General features: G+C 45.5%; 3 protein-coding genes across 3 annotated transcripts; 1 reads left to right on the top strand and 2 right to left on the bottom strand.

Moving 5' to 3' along the window:
* Positions 1-5,520: 5,520 nt before the first annotated feature.
* Positions 5,521-8,008, bottom strand: pigh (phosphatidylinositol glycan anchor biosynthesis, class H). Its single transcript, XM_061812003.1, has 4 exons — positions 7,325-8,008; positions 6,133-6,342; positions 5,971-6,054; positions 5,521-5,873 (listed from the first exon to the last, which is right to left on the bottom strand). The coding sequence occupies exons 1-4, from the start codon at positions 7,499-7,501 to the stop codon at positions 5,802-5,804; spliced, it is 543 nt and encodes a 180-aa protein (XP_061667987.1). The 5' UTR covers positions 7,502-8,008; the 3' UTR covers positions 5,521-5,801.
* Positions 8,009-8,174: 166 nt separating this feature from the next.
* Positions 8,175-17,888, top strand: zfyve1 (zinc finger, FYVE domain containing 1). Its single transcript, XM_061812001.1, has 12 exons — positions 8,175-9,501; positions 9,569-9,812; positions 11,153-11,413; positions 11,483-11,697; positions 11,771-11,877; positions 12,042-12,150; positions 13,316-13,413; positions 13,613-13,730; positions 13,820-13,990; positions 14,186-14,366; positions 14,437-14,550; positions 14,705-17,888. The coding sequence occupies exons 1-12, from the start codon at positions 9,010-9,012 to the stop codon at positions 14,938-14,940; spliced, it is 2,346 nt and encodes a 781-aa protein (XP_061667985.1). The 5' UTR covers positions 8,175-9,009; the 3' UTR covers positions 14,941-17,888.
* Positions 17,709-24,350, bottom strand: wdr21 (WD repeat domain 21). Its single transcript, XM_061812002.1, has 13 exons — positions 23,917-24,350; positions 23,754-23,824; positions 23,522-23,679; positions 23,368-23,450; positions 22,804-22,885; positions 22,574-22,720; positions 22,209-22,258; positions 21,590-21,669; positions 21,219-21,311; positions 20,042-20,139; positions 19,663-19,827; positions 19,478-19,592; positions 17,709-18,300 (listed from the first exon to the last, which is right to left on the bottom strand). The coding sequence occupies exons 1-13, from the start codon at positions 24,183-24,185 to the stop codon at positions 18,080-18,082; spliced, it is 1,632 nt and encodes a 543-aa protein (XP_061667986.1). The 5' UTR covers positions 24,186-24,350; the 3' UTR covers positions 17,709-18,079.
* Positions 24,351-24,827: the final 477 nt, after the last annotated feature.

Here is a 24,827-nt window from a genome sequence, read left to right as displayed (position 1 = left end):
GGGGGTGCGCGGTATTCCCGTTTGGCACGTTAAGAGTCAAATTGTCATCATCTGAAAGTGAGGAAGATACATTGAGAAGCTATCGTAACTATTTGTACAGATCAGCTGGTAAAGCGTTGGCCTCACAGTCCTGAGGACCCGGGTTCAAACCCAGCCCCGCCTTTGTTTGCACGTTCTCCCCACACCTGTGTGGGTTTTCTCCGGGTGCTCCGGTTTCCTCCCACATCCCAAAAACATGCGACATTAATTGGACACTCTAAATCAGGGGTGTCATACTTTCAAATTTCAATTTTTTCTTGCGGGCCGCATTGTTGTTCCGGTTTCCCTCACAGGGCCGTTATGACTCTGGAACAAAAATATTTAATCATCTCATCATATTTACGTCATCAAATTATGAACCAGTTTTGGAATCAGAAATCAACGTTTGGTCACACAAAAATCCTTGTAATATCTCAACTTTATCATTTATGATATATGACCATTTGAAATTTTGGCACAGATTTTTTTTTTACAAGAGTCATAAAAATTCACACTCTAGATTTGGCTTCACGGGCCACATAAAATCATGTGGCGGGCCGGATCTGGCCCGTGGGGCTTGAGTTTGACACCTGTGCTTTAAATTTCTCCTAGGTGTGATCGTGAGTGCGGCTGTTTGTCTCGATGTGCCCTGCGATCGGCTGGAAACGAGTTCAGGGTGTACCATGCCTCTTGACTGTTGACAGGTGGGATAGGCTCTGGCGCTCCCTGCGACCCTTCTGAGGATAAGCAGCAAAGAAAATGGATGAATGGACTGTAGAAGTTGTTTTGCAAAGTATGCCCTTTCTTCCTTGGGTGACATGTCAACATGAGTAGCAAATCGTAAAAATAGTGATCGATTTTTGCAGTACAAGAGTGACTCTAACGATCCATCCATCCATTTTCTTCGCCGCTTATCCTCACGGGGTCGTGGGGAGTGCTGGAGCCTATCCCAGCTGTCAACGGGCAGGAGGCAGGGTACACCCTAAACTAGTTAGTAGCCAATCGCAGGGCACATGGAGACAAATAGCTGCACTCACAATCACACCTATGGGCAATTTAGAGTGTCCAATTAATGTTACATGTTTTTGGGATGTGCGAGGAAACCGGCGTGCCCCGAGAAAACCCACACAGACACGGGGAGAACATGCAAACTCCACACAGGCGGGGTCGGGATCGAACCCGAGTCCTCAGAACCGTGAGGCCAACGCTGTCCCATACTTGGTCACCAGAAACGATTGCCACTCATACTCATGACGGAGTGATGATTTTGTGACAGTTATGTTTTTTTTTTTTTTTTTTTTTTTTTCCCAGATGGCAAAAGGTTTGATTGAGGCGTGTCCACGCTTGGGAATCAAGGGCGTGAGGTGTTCTCACAGTGGTGGCATCGGCGGGGGGGGGGGGGGGGGGGGGGGTTAGGTGGAGTGGGCGTGGGGGTGCGGGGGTGGGTGGGCGTTGATCGTCCATGTATTGTAGACTATCATCGTGGATGTTACGCGGCGTGAGCGACATCAACATAAGCGGCTGATGGCGTGCGACGGCTCCCGAGACGCCCGGACTTGCACTCGCGTCGTCGGCTTTACTCACGACACAATAAATCACGTCGTTCGTTTAGCCACGTTGTGTCATCTTCACGTGAGCTTGTCCATATTTGGATAAGCGGCGAGAGGGATTGATACCCAACCGGATGACATCATGTTTTTTCGCCTTAAGGCCGCATCGGGTTGCTATAATACGCCACCACGTTTACAAAACGCGGGTGTACCTGAACTCGTGACTGGTCGCATCCCAGCATTCCCCTGTGAAGACGCCATATGGTGTAATAATTATGATATGACTCCGCCGTGGTAGAATGTTGTCTTCATTGCAAAACTTAAGCCCATCAATTGGTGTGAGTTAAAAACCCACAAATGAGTCACGTTCATTTGTACTGCTTCGGCACATACCTCGGTGGTGCCGCACAAATGGGACATGACTTTTGATTATCGTCATCATCATCTGAAATAGAGCAGGAACACGCTTGCGTTATCTGTGTTCAGGCACAACAAAAGAGGTGACATGACGAGCCTTCCTGGTCGAGAATCGACAAAGCAGCAGTGCGAGGACTAAACCGAGTACGGTAATGTAATAGCGCATGAACGACTGTATTTAGACAAAGTTTGTTGTCGTAAGAGCTCCGACGCCCGCCCTCCCCCGCCGCCACCAGCAACCGGGAGAACCGGTTGGTCTCCTTGCATCTTATCTGCTGCCGGCTGGTCTGACAGGATGCGTTTCGCTCTCCTCTCGTCTCGCAGGTGACGCTAGGAGGGAGCGGCAACCCCCCCCCCCCCCCCAGATTTTTATCAAATGGAACATTTCCCTTGTGAATTACGCTCAACGTATGGTGTATTATATTTTTGGGAAGGCTATCAAACACTGCTAACGGACAACGTTGCACATTTAGCACGCATCATATTCATGAAGTGGTTTTCATAGCATCTGGGACTCTCACGTTGATTAGCATACGATACTGACCGTAATTAAGACTTTACGACCCCATTACCTTAGTTTACGGTGCATCCAGACTGTTAAAAAAAAAATTGGTTGCTGTCGTTTCCGGTCCCCGGTGTTAATTTGAAGCAGTGGTCACGAGCTCAATTCCCCTCAGGGCACTTTAGGCACATTCGAGCTGAGGCTGGGCCGCGGCCTTGGCGCGCGTGCACGCAATTTAAATGAGAAATTTTAAAAAGTCTGTTTGATTATTATTATTTTTCGCACAAAAGCTAAGCGAGGAAGCTGGTGTGAATAAATTGTGTGAAAAAAATCCACAATCTGTTCCAGAAAAAGTGATTTGTTCAAAAACCAAATCGTTGTTTCCCCATTACAATGAATGGAAAAAGAAATAATCTGTTCCAAGCCTAAAACATTAGTCTTTAAAAAGCTTTTTTTTTTTTTTTAGCTTTTCCTGATAATAAACTACATAGTAGAAATGCATGTATAGTTTAAATCCTTTATATAATAAAATAATTAAAGAAATATATTTATTTTTTGCTTAAAATGTATGCTTTAGTAGTAGAGTACGCTAGGCTGGGAGCGCATTGCCGTATCTGTAGCGACTCGGCCTCCGGCCTTGTAAACTTGTTTTATTAACAAAAGTGCCAGAATAACTTTAAACAAGCAACTTGCAACTTGCCTTCTTTGGAGCCATGATTGGGGGTTAATACGATACTACCGGGACACGACTGCGTACAGAGGCGGCGTTATACAGGATAACAGTCGTTTTCGTTTGAAAATGTGGATGTTCGAGAACCGAGGCTTTACTATACTCATGAAACTCTCCATGGCAACACCACTGTAACTTTCACTCTATGAAAAATGTTTCTCTGCTTCCATCAAGCTGTTGCTGTCACGCCCAATGAGAGCCACAACCCCACCGCGATCGGTAGGTTCGTCAGCCCCCGCACACAACACTGTAAAAGTGCCATTCATATAAAACTTCTGGGCCACACTGTCATAGTAAGGTGGGGGCCACAAGGTACCATCTTTGGGGCCGCAAATGGCCTGCGGGCCGCCAGTTCGAGACCACTGATTGAAAGGATAGATTCTGCAAATTTTGGACACATTTTAAAACAGTTCACAGGTGTCTTAAACCATGCAGATGTTTTTGTATTGGATCTTTTGCTGACCTAATAAAGCGGCCCGTGAGCGTCACTCAACGGCAATGACACATCCCATCTTTTGTACACAAAGGCAGAACAATTATTTCCCCTGTCCGTCAGTCAACAGATGACGTCGCCACAACGCCAAACAGTCCCAAGTCCAGGACCGGTTCTACCGCGCCGCCCGACGGGCCCGTGTGAATTGAGCGTGCGTGCGTGCGTTTGAACGGGCCAAACAGTCCCTCGGCATTGGTCCGTTTTCAGATTCAAATCCAAACTGACAATTCGGTTTACACCTGCCTTCGCGGACCGTTAAAAAGGTGGACGGGTTTCGACAAAAACCGGGGACTCGCTTTTCCTCCGGCAACAATACGGATGACACTTAACACCGCACTGAGGGATTGTGTGGTGTCAACAGCGTGTGTGTTTGTGTGTGTATACATTTACAGTTTGTATAAACAAAGGAAGGATCATCTAGTGGAGCTGTTTGGACGCCGATACAGTCGACTTCTGAACTTTGTGAATCCTCTCTGACGTGACTTTCTGTGTTGTGGACTTCCTACAATGTTCTGGTAAACCCCCACGCTGTCAGCAAAAAAAAAAAAAAAAAAAAAAAACATCTGCTTCTCAAATAAACAACTTTTCACCTTCTGGGATTCTTTGACGAGTGTTTAAGCACTGTCATTTGTCGCCGCTTTCCAGAGGTCGTTTAATTTGGGGCCCTACGGGTGTTACGGGGCCACCGCCCAGGTCGGCGAACAACCCCTCATAGAGGTTTTCACACGTCTAAGGGGTGGTGACCCGAGATGTTCCGGGTTCAGTAAAAGGGGTTGAAGAGATACGAAATACTTAAAAAAAAAAAAAAAAATCAAATCAAGTTAAGAAAAGTACTGTAAGGGTGAAAATACAGGTAATGGGGGTGGAAAAAGGGGAAATATTCACACCAACGTGAGCTATAATTTACACCTAGGGTTGCCCCCTTTTAGATGGAAGCCCCGAGGCTCGCCCTGGTCCCCGGCTGTTTCACACCTCTGGGGGGGGGGCTATTATGCTGTCAGGGGCCGCTCTTGACGGGGCCATAATGCTTCTCGCTGTTAAAAATCACACCCTCTTGCTTGTTTTGTCAGCTTCGGGCGCAACAGGTTCAAGCAAGGGGTTCGGTTCAGGGAGCTGCAAGTTGCGGGAGCGGGAATAAGAGGAGGGGGTCGGTGGGGGGGGAGGGGGGTGACAACAAGGTGGGGGTGGAGACGGCGCCAAAACACTACAAATGGACGTTAGATGCTTTATGTTTAATCCGAGACTTGATTTCAGAGTTTAATTTGTTCCGCGAATAAACTCGTACCTCAGTTTGTTTTTTACGACAGACCCCCCCCAGCCCCCCCCTACTGCAGGGGAGAGTGACCGAGCCGGACCGCTGAGTGAAAATATAATACTATCCTATCTATAACTATTATAATTAGAGCAGCGGGATAACAGTATCTACCTCATAAATCAAATTTTGACATTACCAAAAAGCAAATAAAAATAGAGCTGATAGCTTGTAGCTTGATTTTTGGATAATAAACATACAGAAAGAGAACTGAACAATCGTGAACGCCACTTGATAAAATGAAAATAAAAATGTAATATTGCGGACAGAAAAGTACTTTGGACCTTTGACCCTTGTGAGGACAAGCAGTGCAAAAAAAATGATCAATGTATGAATTTATATGAATGTCCTCCAAGCAATTGAAAAAAATCAAATGAGCGTGTAGTGCAGCTCTGCCCCCTACTGAGGAAATATGTGCAGAACAAGTCAGACCTTGGAAATGAACAAATGCGTAAATGCAAGATTTTCTTTACAAAATATTTAATAATTCACATGAAAATACATGTGGTACAAATAGCAAAATTCTATAATTAATAATAAATATTCCACTACTAAACATTTTATTGGGTACACCTGTACTGTCTAATAACATCTTCATTAGGAAAGGTTTATTTTTGCATCACATGTGCAGGGGTATTTATTGCATGATTGTATTTATGAAGTTAGTAACGGGGAAGAAAAAATGTCAAAATAGCTCCTGTTATTATTATTATTGAATAGGTAAAAAAAATGGAGTAAATATCGAAAATAAAGGACCTGGCCTGGCTGCGCGCGCACCGTCAGCAATTCGACAGAATCTCTTGACAGCTTCTGTACACTTTAACCAAGCAGTTGAGCCTCGGCTTTGAGCTCTGGAAGACAACAATAATATACAGTCAAATAAAATAAAAAAAAATAATACTGGTCAATTTGGGAGGAGAATTAGTAATAGGCAAGGTATATTCTCACTTGGAACAACGGCACAACGCGTGAAATGTCGTCAGGGGCTGAGGGTTCCTTCAGCAGTATGCAAAGGTAGTAGATGATTTGATGCTGCAATTGAACAAATGTGTCAGCTTTCTGATGTATAAAAAACACATCGGTGACATAAAAACGATCATTTTTAATCACCGTGTAAACGGCTTCGTTGATGGCCACGTCCTTGACCCGGCTCATCTCGATGAAAGTGCTCGTCTCCCGTCCCGAGGCGTAGCTGGAGGACACCTGGATGCCCACCGAGCCGATGATGAGCACCGACTCGTGGTCCACCTTCACCAAGTGGATGTGCGCCATCATTCCCACCAGGGTGAGCAAGATGGCGCCCGTGAGCACGGCCGTGTTCTACGTGTAGAGAGGAGGGTGACGGGTAGAGTTCCCCCGAAAGTACTGAAAACTGAGGAAAATCTGTGACCCGTCTCTCAAAAACTTGCTTAATTCCCTGTAGATGTCACATGTTGGAGATAAAGCAATAGTTTTCTATTGGACATGCCAGTGGCCTGACGAAATCACTTCAACATAGTTCCTTGGCACCAAAATGCCACAAAAGGAATACTTTGGAACAGGTCTTTGAATGGAGGATGTGTGTATATCCTCACACACACACACACACACACACAGACATCCATCAATTTTCTTTGCCGATATCCTCATGGATAAGCCTAACCTGGAGCTAAATATATATATATATATATATATATATATATATATATATATATATATACATATATATATATAAAATAGATTTCTGAAGTTAGTCAGGAGGAAGAAAACTAAAATAGCTCCCGTTATTATTACTGGATAGGTAAAAAATTGACCAAATAGGCAAAATAAAGGACCTGGCCTGGCTGTGCGTCCATTGTAAACTGCACTGTAATAAAATACATAATCCTGCACATGTGATGCAAAAATTATATATGCACACACACACTCACTTTTTTTTTGGGGGGGGGGGGTCAAAACTAGCATTGAAGATCATAGATTGTGCATTTAATAAGAGAGTCATAAGGTAAACAGTGACAAAGTTATTTATATTATGTATGCATCACCTCTGTCTGTCTGTACTTAGCATCTAACCAGAGGTGTGAAGACTTTTTATACACACTGTCGCCCGATGTTAGCAAGGATAGGGCCAGGACTCGCACGTCCCTGGTGAGCATAAGCGGCTTGGAGAATTGACATGAATTCTTGGACGTAATATAGTGACTTGTGAGTGTAACAGTCCACAACAAGCACGACATAACGAGTTCGCGTTTTTTTTTTTTAAACTTGGATGTCATTTTGTGTTATTATCATGTCCATAATGCAAATTTAGTTGAGGACTTACTTCTGTGAAGAAGAACGCCGTGTAGGCAGCTAACCAAACGGAGCAGGTGTACGCCATCACCTTCCCGATGGACACTTTGGGCGTGCTGACAGTGAACTCCCGACAAAAGCTGCAGTGCTTTTGACACTCCAGAGTTATTGGTTTGCCATGAATGTCCGTGTAGACTTCATCTTCCATTTTTAGCCACAAAAATAATGACAGGTCGAGTTAGCACTGAAGCTAGGCAGTTAGCATCAAGCAAGCCAAGGTCAGCAGCAGTACACAAGTGATTCTTTTTTATCAGTACAGTGTTTTGGAAAAAGCGAAAACAGATTTTCTGATTGTTAATGAATATACGGTTAATTAAAAAAATAAAAAGAGGACGACGTTACAACGTAAGGTAGAAATTGGCAACTGCAGTCTAAAGTAAAGGCTTTGCAACCATTGGATGCTTGTTATGCTCATCGAGGCGTCCAGCTAGAGGCAAGTGTGTGTCAAAATGACCCAATTAAGTAACTATTTGTTGATTAACAGTACCAATGTGGCGTTATATAACAATTAACTTCAAATAAACATCTAATGAATCGAGATTTATGGGACATAGATGACACGGTGCATTACAATATAAAATCAACAATTGCTTCGGTGTACGCCGGATCATGTAAGAAGCGAATACCGCTGTGAGCCTCTCACGCAACGCATTCTGGGAGGACTTTTAAATGTCGTGTAAATAAAATTTAAACGTCACTTGTTATTGAGAGACAAACTAATAATGGCAAAAAAAGATAAATATTATTATAAACATTTAAAAATAAAACATTTGAATGATGACAACAGACTCTGGTTCGTGGCAGGCTGAGCTTGTCCTACATTTCCCAGTGTGCATTGCGCCCCGAATGACTTCTCAACCCTGGATAAAAACAAGCCGATCAGCTGATGTAAAAGCGACAGCATCTCCTCCCGGGTTCTGACACAGCAAGCTAACTTTCTGGCCGAGGTTTGTACGTGGCACCGCAGCGCCTTGCTCAGTTATTATTAGCCCGGGTACACTTTTTTGGACCACGTCGAGGTAGCGGCAGTTTTATTCAGTCGAGTCACTCGTCGGCTGGGACTGATAACCGCTACGGGTTCAGCCGATGGTCACGAAGGTTGTTGTTTTCCTACATAAATACGACTGCACATATCGCTAATTATTCATAACGCAATACCCGCCTCGCATGAAAATAGCCATGGTCACAGGAGACGACGTGTAGCAACTTGGCATCAACCCATTTAGATATTAACGAGGCAAAAGGGATGCTGGACAGATAATAGCTGTCTGTATTTTTGGTCAGTACGGAAGCAAATGACATTTAAGGCCACATTTTTCTACTTTTTAGAAAAATTATTTCATTAAGGTGCTCACATTACACACGGTGGAGTTAATGTTAAAGCTAGTTGTGGCTGAAAACTCTTAAGCTTGAGTAAATATCCTTGACTAAACCACTTGGCATAGAGTCTATCTTAAAAAAAAAGGAATAAAACAAACACTAAAAATGGCTAAAACACAAGTCAGAGTATGATTAGTTGCTATAAAAAAGAATCTCCCTGAATAACGGACAAAAGTCAACGTTGTAATCCAAACTTGGATTCCCAGAATTTTCTCGAATCTTACGAATTATCCGAAACTGTGCTGATAAGTCCAGTCAAGTCCTCCATTATTGAGCATGAGCGGTCAAGGTCCAGCTGGAGATAAAGGCATGAACACGCCGCTAGTCTGCCAGGAGAGCTACGCCTGCGGGGGGTCTGACGAGGCCTCTTTCGAATGCGACGAGTGCAGCAGCCTGCAGTGCGCCCGCTGCGAAATGGAGCTCCACCGGCAGGAGCGCATGAGGAACCACGACCGGGTTCGCATCGCCCCGGACCACGTCCCCCTTTGCGACTCGTGCAAAGGAGACGCCGGCGGCGGCTCGGTCACGCCCGGCCGGCTGCGGGCTTCCGTACGTTGCCAGGGATGCAAGATCAACCTGTGCTTGGACTGCCAGAAACGCACCCACAGCAGTGGGAACAAGAGAAAGCACCCCCTCACCCTGTACCCCCAGACTCAAAGTCCCCAGGAGAGCAGCGTCAGCGCCGGGGAGTCCGAGATGGACATCCTTAAAACCCAGCTGGACAAGGTGCGCAGCTTCCTGTTGGTGGACGAGAAGGAGGAGATGCAGGTGAGTTCCTCCACGTTCCTCCCTTTGTGGATGCGGAGGTCGGAATTAATCTTAAAATGATCCCCAGGTGAAGGACGAGGAGGAGTTCGTCAACAGATTGGGATGCGTTGCCGACGAGCTGCTCAAGGTGGTCTCCATCTTCGGGAACACCGGCGAGGGGAAGTCGCACACGTTGAACCACACCTTCTATCTCGGGAGAGAGGTTTTCAAAACGTCGCCGACGCAGGAGTCCTGCACGGTGGGCGTGTGGGCGGCCATGGACCCGCTCCACCGCGTGGTCGTCATTGACACGGAAGGACTGCTCGGAGCCGGTATGATCCAAACCGTGCCGCTTGGAAACCCATTTCCAGTTAGATGCAGTAGTATTTAAAGGTCAAATGTCATCCCTGTAAACATTGTAAAATAGATATTGAAATGAAAAGTACATGGAACATTATTCACTTCAATGTCTATAGGAAAAAATAAATATAAGCAGAGAGCGCGTCAACCATGCGCAAAGTTGGGGAAGTCTCATTCGACATCCGACTGGTCGCCATATTGGCTGTATCGACTCTCCGGGACGTCACCCCGGACATTCGCCGTTGAAATCGCGCTGTGGCCCCTACTATGGGCCATGCCCCTTCAGACACGGAAGCTCTTTTCGAAAAAGAGAACATCTCACAATCGAGTGGAGTGACCGGGGCATTATTACCCGATCGTTTCGAGCCATATTTAGAGGATATGCGGATCACTTCTAACTAACAACAGACTCCCGGACAGTATGTATGAGCCAGCCCGGGCGAAGCCCTCCAACGCGCACATCGACACAAATAACACCCCTGTCATACGTTCGCGTATCTTTTGTTACGTTCTGAGAGATGGATTATGTGGTCCCCCCCAACTGTTGTTTTTTTTTTTTTTTTTTTTTTTTTTTAAGTAGCTGTACACACACCTACCTGTCATTTGGAACTTACGAAGCTCTCATCCTTTGCACCCCTGCAATCCATTATTCACAACGAACCGGGTCTCTTGGAAACTTATGAAGGGTAAATCCGTCCTCCCGAGTGTTCGAGCAAAATCCAGCAATGCAACGAGGCGGCATTTTGGCTAACACGAAGGAACAACGAGCTACCTTCCCGCAGGTAAAACTAATAGAAACAAACGAGTCCAGTTGAGTGCGCTACTCCCCTTAACGTCACTTCCTGGTTCTTGTCGAAAACAAATCCCTGGAGAGGATTTTCACGACGGGAGTTACAAAAAGCCATACACGTCAAAATCATGTTTTGTGGTGAAAAAAACGGAGGGGTGCATACCGGCTGCCGTTTTTTCATTAATAACATACTAAAAATCATCCATGTCATGACACTTGACCTTTAAACGCTTCTTGCCTTAATACATCAACACAATGCATTGCAGCAGGGATCAATACCACATTTTGCATTAGTGACAGACCAAACTTATTAAATGCATACTTGGCAATAAATGATTAGATATTAATACAATAGGACATTTTGGGGGCAATAGCCCAAGCAAACTAAAGAAATCTTTGGTTGACTGTAAACAACATTTGAAAATCTGGAAAAACAAATGCAGAGAATCCAGGGCATTGCAAAGTTATTGTTTTTATATGTTTCACTTTTTTTTTTTTTTTTTTTTTTTTAATGGGACTCAGGATCCAGCCAGGGTCAGCGGACCCGCCTCCTTCTGAAGGTCTTGGCCATCTCCGATATCGTCATCTACCGCACGCATGCTGACCGTCTCCACGACGACCTCTTCAAGTTCCTGGGCGACGCCTCGGAGGCCTACCTGAAGCACTTCGCCCGGGAGCTGAAGGCGACCACCGCGCGCTGCGGCCTGGACGTCCCGCTGTCCACCCTGGGCCCCACCGTCATCATCTTTCACGAGACCGTGCACACCAAACTCTTAGGATCAGGTAGAGGACCCAAAAGGAGGGGCTAAACCGGCGACACGTGGCTACAACGTGTCATTTTCGAATTTCTAGACAAGCCGTCAGAGTCGACAGATCGACTCCTCCAGGAGCGCTTCAGGAAGCTGGGTCTCTTCCCCGAGGCCTTCAGTTCCGTCCAGTACCGCGGGACCCGTACCTACAACCCGCCCACCGACTTCAGCGGCCTGCAGCGCAGCCTGGAGCAGCAGCTGGACAACAACGCCACGCGCTCTCCCCGCTCCGCCGGCGTCATCTTCAAAGCGCTGCAGGTCTGGCGGTACCGGGGGAGGGGTGCTGCTACACCGAGAGACTTGACAATCGATAAGTTCTTGATCCCTCCAGGCGCTGAGCGAGCGTTTCAGCGACGATATCCCCGATGAACACGTGACGAGTAACTCTTTCTTCCCAGATGAGTACTTCACCTGCTCCTGCATCTGCCTGAGTTGCGGGTACGTACAGTACAGTCATCCCCTAAAATTGAGTTCCAATGACCCATCTCGATGATTAAAACAGTTCAATGAATTTGTGACTAATGAATTACGAATTTGCAGGGGGTCACAGAATTTTATCTGTTTCCATTGATGACGATTTTAAAACCCAAATCCACTTTTAGTTCAGGCTGTAAGAGAAGCATGAACCACCTCAAGGAAGGAGTGGAACACGAAGCCAAGCATCGGTGCCGCTACTCCGTGCAGAATGACAACCGCATCTACACGTGCAAGGTGAGCGCTAACGTTACGTCGCATTTAAAGGGCCACTGTCAAGAAATGCATGATTTTTAGTATGTTATTAATGAAAAAACGGCAGCCGGAATGGACCCATGCAGTTTTTGCACCACAAAACGTGATTTTGACTTGTATGGCTTTTTGTAACTCCCGCCATGAAAATCCTCTCGAGGGATTTTATTTTCGAGAAGAAGCAGGAAGTGATGTACGGGGCAGTAGCTCAATCAAGCGGGCTTGTTTGTTTCCATTAGTTTTACCTGCGGGAAGGTAGCTCGTTGTTCCTTCGTGTTAGCCAAAATACTGGCTCGTTGCATTGCTGGATAGTGCTCGAACACTCGGGAGAATGGGTTTGCCCTTCAGAAGTTTCCCAAAGACCTGGTTTGTATTGAAAAATGGATTGCACGGGTGCAAAGGAGGAGAGCTTCGTGGGTTCCAAATGACAGGTAGGTTTGTGCATAGAGTCAGAGGTGCTAAACGTGCCGATGTGCCTGTCGGCGCAGTGTCCGCCGATCACAGATTTGCCCGGGGTGGCTCATCTACGCCCCGTGGAGGTGGATCAGATGGGGAGGTGGTTTGGCCGTGATCCGCATATCATCTAAATATGGCTCGAAACAATACAGTAATATTGCCCCGGTCACTTCAGTCGATTGTGGCATGTTCTCTTTTTGAAAAGAGCTTCCGTGTCCCATAGTAGGTGGATTGACGAGCCGGGCTGGCTCATACATACTGTCTGGGACTCTGTTGTTAGTTAGAAGTGATCCGCATATCATCTAACTATGGCTCGAAACAATCGGGTAATATTGCCCTGGTCACTTCACTTCACTTCAAGAGATGTTCTCTTCTTCGAAAACAGCTTCCGTGTCAGAAGGGGCGCCTTCATTTCCCACAGTCGGGGCCACAGCGTGTTTTCAATGGCGAATGTCCTGGGTGACGTCACGGGCAGGAGATGCAGCTAATACGGCGACCGCTCGGATATCGAATGAGACTTCCGCAACTTTGCGCATGGATGACGCGCTCTCTGCTCATATTTATTTTTTCGTATAGACATTGAAGTGAATAATGTTATGTGTACTTTTTTGATTACAAAATCTATTTTAGAATGTTTATAGGGATGACACTTGGGCTTTAAGGACGCACGCGTACGAACCGCTAATCTTCCCAGGTTTGCTACGAGGAAGGGAAGGAGGTGATCGTGGTTCCCAAGACGACGGCCTCATCTGACTCGCCGTGGTTTGGTTTGGCCGTCTACGCCTGGTCCGGGTGAGTAACAGTAAAAAAAATTGATGGTGTTTTGAGCTGGAATCTGCGTTGAGCGTGAATCAACTACTTGGGTAGGCTACATATTAATTTGAAAATATCTACGTACTGAATAACACAAACAAATATAGTCTGCTAGGTTTGTTTTATTGGATAAAATAATTTTCTAAGCCCAATCATCAGTGTGGTCATTTCCCTTCAGATACGTCATTGAGTGTCCCAACTGTGGAGTAATCTACCGAAGCAGGCAGTACTGGTACGGAAACCAGGATCCGGTGGAAACGGTGGTCAGAACCGAGATCCAGCATATCTGGCCGGGGGTGAGGCCACGCTCAACTCGACGCGTTAGCTTGCAATGACGCGGTTCTGTTGAACCCCGGCAACTATGACCGATTTGTCCCCGTTTCAGTCCGACGGCTTCCTGAAAGACAACCACAACGCCGCCCAGCGGCTCCTGGACGGAGTCAAGTACATCTCCCAGTCCGTGTCGGAGCTCAGCGTCAAGCCGGCCAAAGCGGTCACCTCGTGGCTCACCGACCAGATCGCTCCCACCTACTGGACCCCCAACTCTCTCATCCTGGTACATACAGTGAGAAATGCACCACCACTTTTTAAAACGAAGAACCGCGAGAGAGTTTTGGATACGCACAATTAAGGACAGTGGCAATTCACAATTCTGAGGACCTGGGTTTGATCCCGGCCCTGCAGCACTCCCCCGCGATCCACGTGAGGATAAGCGGCAAAGAAAATGGATGGATTATGACTTGTCTTGCAGAAATGCCACAAATGCGCGGTGGACTTCCAAGCCAACGACACCAAGCACCACTGCCGAGCTTGCGGCGAGGGTTTCTGCGACGCCTGCTCCTCCAAAGCCCGCCCGGTCCCCGAGAGAGGCTGGGGGCTGGCGCCCGTTCGAGTCTGCGATGCCTGCTTCCAGAACCGAGGAATCCCCACCGGTACGCAAATTCAGCAGCTCTCCCGCCGCGACGTACAGAAATCCGTCTGAATTGCGAGCGTCCGTTCTAGAGCTACTCAATGAGGCCTTGGAGGAGGAAGGCGGCACCCTGATTGCAAGGAAGGTCGGGGAGGCCGTTCAGAACACCCTCGGCGCTGTCGTCGGCGCCATCGACATACCGCTCGGTAACACCACTGATGGGGGGAGGGGTTCTAAATTAATAATGATGCTCAATTACTTTGGCATAATCCAAATTCTAATATAAGGCTTAATGCAGCATTGTCTTTCGCTAACCTAGGCCTTGTATTTTTAACATCAGTGGTGTCGTGTTTCCACCAGGCCTGGTGAAGGACGCCGCACGTCCCGCCTACTGGGTCCCGGACCAGGACATTCGGGCCTGCTGCGGCTGCCAGAGGGACTTCTCGGCCTCTCGCCTCTCCATCCACCACTGCCGTGCCTGCGGTCAGGGCGTGTGCCAGGACTGCTCGCAGGAAAGGCGGGCCGTGCCCTCCAGGGGCTGGGATCATCCGGTGAGGGTCTGCAGCGTTTGCAACCAGAAGTCCGGCGATCTCTAGCGAGACTTGAAAATCACCCGGAGCCCCCCCTTGGCGTCCGGTTCTTCCAGTTGCGTTTTTGACGGCATTGCCCATTTCATACTGCGGTCAGTCGAAGAAATTTGAATATCATGAAGGACAGAACCATGTTTTGAACAATCCCCCTTTGGACTATCTGCTCCAGGAGGTCTAGATTGTTGGATTTGGATTTGAGGGTGAGAGACACTGCACACCCAGAACTGATCACCCGTCTATCACGAGTCTAACACACATTCATTCACAGATACTATTTACACATCCCATTAAGCCACAGGTATCAAACTCAAGGCCCAGGGGCCAGATCTGGCCCGCCACGTGATATTATGTGGCCCGCGAAGCCAAATCTAGCGTCAATTTCCATGATTCTTGTAAAAATCTGTTCCAAAATTTCAAATTGTTATATAAGTGACAAAGTTGAGATACTACAAGCATTTTTGTGTTACCAAATGTGAATCGTTGAAAAACACATTACGCTTGTTTTCCGATTTCAAAACTAGTTCATAAATTGATGATGTAAATATGATGAGATGACGAAGTATGTTTGTTTCAGAGTCATGGTGGCCCACTGAGAAAAACCGGAACAACAATGTGGCACGTGAGAAATCATTGGGACTAATCAATATACAGTACTGTACAAAACCTGCCACGGTGTTCGCCATGCTAGAACTAAACAGTAATTTGTGGATTTTTGTCGACAACCTCCTCTGACAATTTTTTTGTCCTAAGGCCAAAGCAATAAAAGTACAATTACTTTATTGTGATGTTGGTGCCAAGGAAGTTATTTAAGCGAAGAGAGGAGTTTCCACGTATGTGGATTTTTTTTTTTTTTGTCAGTCCTGCATTATTCTCTGACAAACTCGGGACAAACTACAAAATTTTTTTCCTTGTGGCGTCTCGGTGATAAGGAAGCATGCTGAAGTGAATTGAGGAGTCAAGACAAAACTATTTTTTGCTCCTACCAACTTTTTTAAAGTTTTATCTAGTTCCATTAGTGCTCTGTGGTGGACTGTTACAACTGGGTGGGGGGATCCCATTATCAGAATTTAGTTTGTGGCCTGTATGAATATGTTTTTATTCATCACACTGTATTTTTTCAGATTTGGGTCGATGAAAATGACATCTATACGAGTTACTGGTATCACTGATGTGAAAGACTTTTGCACAGTACTGTTTTTGATCCGGCGGAAAAGCTGGTAAAACATTGGCCTCACAGTTCTTAGGACCCGGGTTCACTGTGTGGAGTTTGCATGTTCCCCCCACCGTGCCTGTGTGGGTTTTCTCCGGACGCTCCGGTTTCCCCCCAGATCCCCAAAACACGCCGCAACGTGAATTGGACACTGTAAATTTCCCCTAGGTGTGATTGTGAGTGTGACTGTTTGTCTCGATGTGCCCTGCGATTGGCTGGCAACCAGTTCAGGGTGTACCCCGCCTCCTGCTCAATGACAGCTGGGATAGGCTCCAGCACGCCCTGCAACCCTTGTGAGGATAAGCGGCAAAGAAGATGGATGGATGTTTATGGTGCATCTTGGTGAAGAAACCTGTTGGCTAAATCCTTGCCTTCCTGCCTTTTAAAAAAAATACATATTTGACCCCACGTGGGGTCATTCTTTTTATTATATATTGTAGATGCATTCCACGCACAAAAAAAAAAAAAAAAAAAAATTAGTCCTATCCTCTCCCATAACCCCACAGGCCTGTAGTATTTTGTGCATTTTAAAAAGTTGGATAAAAGTAGAAAAGCCTTATGACTGTTAATTTTACACACATTTGCACATTTTACCCATAACCTAACTTTTTATTCCCACCGTTGGATGAACCTGTGAGCAATACGGCACCGTTGAGGCTGGACCCTCAAAGATATCACAACTCACGAGCGGGATCTTGGAATGACTTGAATCTTAAAAGATGCAAAGTGTGTCAGAAAAGGTTCCAGGACTAGTGGACGACATCCAGACGACTGTGACCGCAATGTGGCGGAAGATCTCAGAAGGATCCTTCTAGTCATACGTGAACGCCTGGCAGATATAACTCGGGAAATGCAATTGACTCCCAGGGGGATTACTTCAAAGGGGAAAATCTATAGTTTAGATTTCAATTTTTTTTTTTTGTGACGCAGGTCCTGGAATATTCCTGACATGCCTTGCAAGTCCTTTTACTCTTGTAGACATTCTCATTATATCTGCTGAGGATGCATTTGAATATGTGGATGGCCTTTTCAGAGTTTTGGAGCTTTATTTTCAGGTGAAGAAGATTTTTTTTGTTTTGTTTTGTTATTGTCCATTCCAGTGCAGTTTAATGATGTCAGATGAAGTGGCTTTAACTCAATTTTGGCTCAAGGGGGAGGAGTGGAAACAACTGAAACAAAGCACTACTTATAATTTAAAAAATGTGTATATACAACAATAAAGTTACAAAAAAAAAAAAGTAAAGAGCGCGGGACCAAACTGTGTGTACTTGTCACTTTTTCTCACACGTTTGGTGTTTTAAATTTGTCCATTCTAGTAAATGTTCCAGTTCTTCTTTTTGTAAAATACAAAAATCAATCCTCTCGGATTGGGTGGCCAACCCGTGGCTCTTGTGAAAGCACGAAAGCATATCTAAGTTCTGCTTATGAGCATGTGCACGCGCGCTTTGCTTGAGTTCATTACGGTCGTTGCGAGCATTTATTACGGTTGCACTCATATCTTTAATCATGTAAATATTTTAGTGTTGCATTAAATGAAAATTGTGACATACAAGAGGAGGCTTGGTTGAACTGGTAGTTTGTGTGAGAGAGCACACGTTTTTATTTTTTCTTACATACTGGCCTGTGGTCTTGGTACTCTGTGACATGTACGATAAACCTGGTTGAGTAAAAGGTATGCGTGTGAGGGCGGAATGATATTCATGTGTATGATGTGACTCTTTGCATTAAAAAATGTGGTTCGAGACCTCTGACTGGTTGGTCACTCCTGCTCTAGGACCTCTTGAAAATACCTGAAATAGCTCTCGAGTATCATGCAATGCCGTTCAACACCACAGCAAGCACAATAAATATATTTTAGAATGTACCAGTTATTGTAATTTTCTTCTCAAGGCAAATTTCACTGTGCTGGTGTACCTAAATAAGCGTCCCGTTCAGTCAGACTTCCTGCGGCTCGCTCCCGGCCGTGCTGTAGGGGAAGTAGTACAGGTCTTTCTTGACAGCCATCAGCAGGCCGGGGTCCCCCGCCCGGCCCCCGAAGCTGGAAGAGAAGACCACGCTGGGGATGGCGTCGTTGGCGGCCGGGTGAGGAGAGGGGATGGTCCTGAGGAGATGGCCGTCCCGCAGGCTCCAGCACCTCGTGTAGCAATCCTGACCAACTGTAAGCAAATGAAGAACTGGTATTATTGCTAACTTATTTAGCATTTCTTGTTCCTCAGTTCATAATATTAGCGAAGGAACACGATAGTCAAGCCAAATATTTCCCATTTTAGTTTTTTAAAAAATGCTATAGGTCAGGGGTGCACAATGCGTTGATCGCGATCGACCAGGCGTGCCAAAAAAAAAAAAAAAAAAAAAAGACGTCAGCCAGTGTTCCCTCAAAACTTCACGCGTGTGCAATTGTGAACTGCTGATGCAGTCTTTTCACAGATATTCTGCGTTGCGTGCAAAAAATAAAATAAACAATAATCCAATGCAAATTGAAAGTATTACCTACAGCTATTCAGTTTGTGGCATTTTGCAATGTGATTCAATGAGTGAGGGATGACTGGCACAATTCACATACGTACTGTAAAAAAATGAAAAGAAGCCACTGGTTTCTTTTAGGCAGCACACGGAACTCTCTAATAACGACCGCTGCTCCACTACACTCTCTTTTTCCTAGTTTACCTTACAAACCCCCCCCCCCCCCCAAAGACATACACACATAATTACAAATGTTACAGTACTTACGAAGCCCATCAACGTGTTTTATAATGACAGCGTCCACAGTCTGGGCAACGTAGAGCAAAGTCAAGCAAGACATGCTGTTTACGTTTACTTTTAAATATTAATGGATAAAGTTAAAAAAGAAATGCTGTTGTTTTAAGATCCAATGACTGTCAGCGTATATGAAGAATCGAAGAAAAAGTGGTTGAACTGGACGAGATTTTCTCTTTTCCGAGTGGGAAAGGTCTAGTCTGAAGCCAAAGTAGAAAGCGCAGGATAAGATGTTGTGTCATTTTAAAATTCCACCTTGGCGCAGCCTGATCCAGCATGAAAGCACAGACAATACAGTGCACAAAAAGCTATTTATGTATTTTTAATATAGGAGGCAACATAACATTCACCTAAAAAGGTTTTGTGAGCAACATCATCCAAAAAAAAAATTGGGCTTGGAACGCATTATTTCTTTTTCCATTCATTGTAATGGAAAACATCGATTCGGTTTTCGAACAAATCCCTTCTCGAACTGTTTTCTGGAACAGATGGTAGTCGAGAACCGGGGCATCACTGTCGAGTATATGTACAGAGCATATCATGAAATTGCCGACTTTAAGTACTTTTATCCCCTACCAGCCAAAAGAAGCCCCTCAGGCTCGCTGACGTGGATGGGGAGGTGGGCGTGCTCGTTGTAGTGGCCCCGGTACTCCTGTACTGGTTTCCTGGCTCGTATGTCCCAAAGCTTGATCTGACAAATACAAACCACAAAGCTCGTGATGTTCCTGTGGTAAAAGTGCAACAAAATCGCGATTCCTGACCTGGCCCGACATGTCCGCCGCCGCCAGGTAGTTCTCATCCCGCAGGACACGCAGCGACGTGATGGCCGATTCCTGCCGGAAGGTCGCCGCCTTGCGGCCGCTCAGGTCTCGGACGTCGAGGCTGAAAATCTCACCCGACCGGCAGCCACTGAACAGCAAGGGGACCTGCGCAGATTACTTGTCGTGTTCAAGTGGGGTCCAAACAATTGAGCCAAATTTGTGCATTTTACCATTGAAATTATCAAATGTCACTAAAAGTTGATCTTTGGCATGTCTGTGTTAACAGATCGCAACACACACATCCATTTTTTGGTCACTACATCAGTGTAGTCCATTTGACACTCTGAAAAACAATATTTAAAAAGATGTGCCGACTCACTCCAACGCAAAACTGCTGAGCCAGAACGTCGCTGCCGACGTCGAGCGTTTGTCTTTTGCCCGTGACAGCTTGCTGCAGGATCACCTTGTGAGACAAACCTGCCGACAAACAAACGTCATCAACACTTTGACATTCAGACACGTACGCGCATTACAACAAGCTAACCAGGACAACAGTATTGAAACGGCGGTATGAGCTGTGAATTTTGGGGTTTCAGGTGATCCCGGAAGCTATCCCAGCTGATTTTGGTACGAGGCAGGTTCCCAACCTGGACTGGTGATCGGCCAATCTAAGCGAACAACTGTTTACACCGATGGACAATTTTGTTTTCAATGACCCCAAGGAACTGTTGAGTTTTTTTTGTCATGTTAGGACCTTAAGGTCGTGGTTTGGAATATGGGAGGAAAGCCATGTAAGTACAGGGACAACTTGTAAACCACACCCTTGAATTTTACTTACCGTAATTTCTAACTTTTTTCTCACGCTTTCAACCCTGCGATTTTTGCAGCGATGCGGCTAATTTGTGCATTTTTTTTCCTCTAACGACCGCAAGGGGGCACTCGAGCGGAAAAGGCAAGAGTGAGACCGGTGGAATATACGTGCCGAGGAAGTGACTTTTACCGGCCGGCCCTGTTAGCGCTGCGCTAGCATGTTACTGCTATGTCTCGGTGATTTTTACCGGTATGTTTTTTTTTTTTTTTTAAACGGCCCTGTTAGCGCGCCGCTAGCATTGGCGTGGCGATAGCGTTAGCGCAGTGGTGCTGGCGTGAAACTCTCTGTCTACAGTCTTTGGAAATATCTCGTGTTTCAATGTGGGCACTTGAAGCCTTTTACACGGCTGCAGTGTACGTACCAAATGGTATTTCCTGAACAAATGTAGTGGGTGAGGCTTATAACCTGGTGCGCTCTGTAGGCCGGGAATTACGGTATTCTACTAACATTTATCATTATTTATTACACTAACATTTAATATATATATATATATATATTTTTTTTTTTTAATGCAAAAAAAAAAAGAAAAAACAATCCCAAGACATCTTTGCAATGAACTAAAAAGAAGACTGTCATAGCAGCAATGAAACTCCATATTTTCTTTTTTTTTTGCTGTACATGTAAATAGCCACGCCTGAAATTTTTGTCCACATTGTCAACAAAGTCCACATTTTTTGACACTGACCCGCACTAAACAGCTTGTCAAACTGCGGGTGCTGACACCATGCACAGCACCAGGCCATGGAGATCTTGAAAATGCAACGCACCGCCGGCTCGTCTGTGGACGGAAGGGGACGCTTCATTAGGTACACCTGCGCATCCATAGCAATTCAAGAAAAACATAAAACAAATCTTTCCAAAAAAAAAAAAAAACACTGTTCTGTTAAGTGTAATCACAGCTACTTCTTAAAGCATTAATTCTCATTTAGATAAAGGAGGTAACCAAAATACTCGGTACAGCTCCCGGTTATAATGAAGTGCAGCTTCTACTCTGCTGCAAACCATCATAAAAGGTGAGCTAAGTGAGATTCATAAAATAAAGCAAAACGATGTAACTTGAGTCGGAGTTCCTGAAGAGCGACGCGGGGAGCAAAGTGACGTAGCCGGGCTTGTCCGCAACCCCCAACAGGCACAGTCTGGACAATTCAGGTGTCAGTTAAGAAGAATATGGAGTCAAAGAAAACAATAGGAAAACATACGTCATCCATCCTCGACAGCGCTTGTCCTCATTAGGGTTAACGGGTGAGCTGGACCCTAACCTAACTGACTTTGTGACACAGTATGTACGATATACATCCATCCATGTTCTTTGCCGCTTATCGTCACGAGGGTCGCGGGGAGTGCTGGAGCCTATCCCGGCTGTCGACAAGCAGGAGGCGGGGTACACCCTGAACTGGTTGCCAGTCAATCGCAGGGCACATGGATACAGTCAAACTCACACTCACAATCACACCTGCGGTCAATTTAGAGTGTTCAATTAATGATGCATGTTTTTGGGATGTGGGAGGAAACCGGAGTGCCCGGAGGAAACCCACGAAGGCACGGGGAGGACATGCAAACTCCACATAGGTGGGTCCGGGACTGAACCCGGGACCTCAGAAAGCTTTACCAACTGATCCACCGTGCCGCCGTACTATATACATATAACGTGAAATGGAGCATCAGCAAAGGATACAAAATGTGAGAGTCTGGATAGCTGACTGAGGCCCAGCAAAGGGAATTCACCTGAAACGCATGAAGGAAGGATTAAAAAATAAATCACCACTCAAATTAGGTGCCAACTAAACTTTTTATATTCTCAATATCTTGTGTCATTTCACACATGCCCCCCCCCCAAAAATTTAAACATCAAAATAACCAAAAGATTGAAAAAAAAAAAACCTTTATTTATACATCCCCAGTTGAAATCTCTTTGTTTTGAGCTCCCCCCCCCCCCCCCGCGTCAGAATTCCTTCCACTGCGGGGGCAAGCCTGCATTTTGTTACCATAACCAGAGCGAGGACAAAGTCAAAAAGTCAATTTCACGTAACACATCCTCACCTTGCAGTTGGTGACATAATGGTTGTCGCACGTTTCCACGGAGAGAGGCCCACTGCCGTTGGTTCTGCTGAAGGTTAAGCAGCCGTACTTGCACCCGCCCTGAGACACGTCGCTGATGGCGAAGACTTGTTCGCACTTAGAGTCGGCCTGTGGGAGGGCAACGATGATAACATCTGTTTGGAATTTTTTGGGGTTCGGAGGAGGAGCTTGTTTCGGCGCGTTCACCCGACCACAATGGTCCTGAAGTCGTCCGTGGTGTGGTGGTCCAGCTTCTGGGGTCTCATGGTGCTGATCCTTCCCTCGTGGACCTGCCTGAAGGTGCGTTACGCTGACAATACTTAGGGAATGTGTCTGGGGTTTTCATATTTGATGGACAACAAAACTTGTTTTGAGTTATGTCACATCTTGAGACTCTATTTGAAGGACTTTTCATCCATTCCGAGTACAAATATACAGTACAAGCTCGGTTCTCGACCACAATTTGTTCCAGAAGACGGTTCGCGAACCGAATTGTTCGAAAACCAAATTGATATTTCCCACGTCTGCGTACTGAGGCCGCGTTACACACAATAACAATGCGCGTTGTGGATCAGATGGTCGGACCGCGCGCGTTATGTTATTTCGGGTTTTGTCGTTCGAGTACCGATTTCTGCTCGAAAACAGAAGCGAAAAAATCTCCAAATTTTCGCTCGAAAACCGATTTGTTCGAGAACCGAGTATTCACTGTACACTTCATATGTGGAAAAATAAATTAGAAATTGAGGATAGATTAAAAAAAAAAAACAATACAGTACCTGCAGAAGGACATCTGTGGTAGCAGCCCGAGATGTCGATTCCGTAGGAGCAAGGAACTGTTGAGTCCTGCCCTCGGTGCTTTCTAGACGTAAGACAACATTTTCTGAGTCATTTGAAAAGATCTCACATGAATGTAATGTCGTCTTGTAATACTTTTGTGGGATTAGCATCCTCCACGAGCATCCTGGCTCTTTCTTTCTCTCTTTCCTGATCCCTCAGCTGTTCTCGAGTCAGGGGATTGCAGTTGTTGTGCCCGGGCAACAAGCGGAAGTATCGGTTCTTCTCTGCGTCAAAATAGAAACCTGGCAGTTCTGATGGTAAACAAAGGTTTTCAGTTTTTGTTTTTTTTTTGCTTGCAGCGTTGTGTCAAGCTTATGGTACTGACCGATCGCTCCACTGCTGTCCAAGCTGGCTTGGTCGTCAGATCCTGAAGGTCCTGCATCAGCATACCCATTCCTGTGAATACAAAATTTGCATTTGGATAAATGACTGCGACTTCTTTATTTTGCGTATTATTTAGCATAAAAACAAGCCTTTAAACTCATCACCTGTCGTTCCGTGACGGTCTCCACGTTCTTCCTCGGTACCGTCCACGTCCCTGGTGCCGAGTGTAACCTTGCTGTCCTCTCTGGGCTCGTTGGCCCGCTTTCCAGTTGCGCCTCTTCATCCAGGCACTTTGGTCCAGCCCGAAAGCACAACACGATGTTGTTTTTGTTTTCAGGAGCTTCAACGTGCTCCAGTGTGTAGCTAGGCTTTTAGCCAAAAGTTTGCGAATTGTAATGATTCTTTGGTTAACTTCCCGGTAACAAGAAAACATTAACGGGCGAATTTCATACAACTGTTAGTTAGCTACATATTGTGTCGACCAATCATATTTTTTTCGTAGGTATTGGGACAGGTTTCAGATATTGAAAATTAGCTTCCAGCAGAGTGAACTTCCGCTATTAGTCCCGCCTTTCAATGATCGCCATTCGTCGATCATTAACAACTCTGCTTGACATCACGAGCTCTTATTGGCTGTTTTTTCCCCGGTTAACAGTTATTTACTCTGAAATGTATGTTTTATTTTTACAGTTAAAAATAAAAAAAAACACTGGTATGTGGTAATTTATCACAGTCATCGCATTAATGTCGAGTATTGAGTAGGAAATACAGTAGCGTTTCTTTTTACAGTGACTGCTCGCTATTGGTCAATTGCTAACAATAGTCCAAGGCGTACTGACCTCTTATTGGCTACTATCCCTGTTGGCTTTTATTTTCAGATAAAGTGTAGATTTGTGGTTTATTAGATAATTTATTGTACAAAAAGCATTTAAAGTGGCGTTTTTACTGTCGTGTGTGTTAATATTTTTATTTATCGAATTAGTACGCTTATTTTGACGTTATTACAGAAAGTGACTCGCAATGTCACCGAGGAAACGCATTCCTATTACTGTTAACAGTTTAACTTCGTAAAATA

The sequence above is a fragment of the Syngnathoides biaculeatus genome, chromosome 23 (assembly GCF_019802595.1).
Source record: "Syngnathoides biaculeatus isolate LvHL_M chromosome 23, ASM1980259v1, whole genome shotgun sequence".
Taxonomy (NCBI): domain Eukaryota; kingdom Metazoa; phylum Chordata; class Actinopteri; order Syngnathiformes; family Syngnathidae; genus Syngnathoides; species Syngnathoides biaculeatus.
This window is presented reverse-complemented; position numbering and strand designations above follow the sequence as displayed.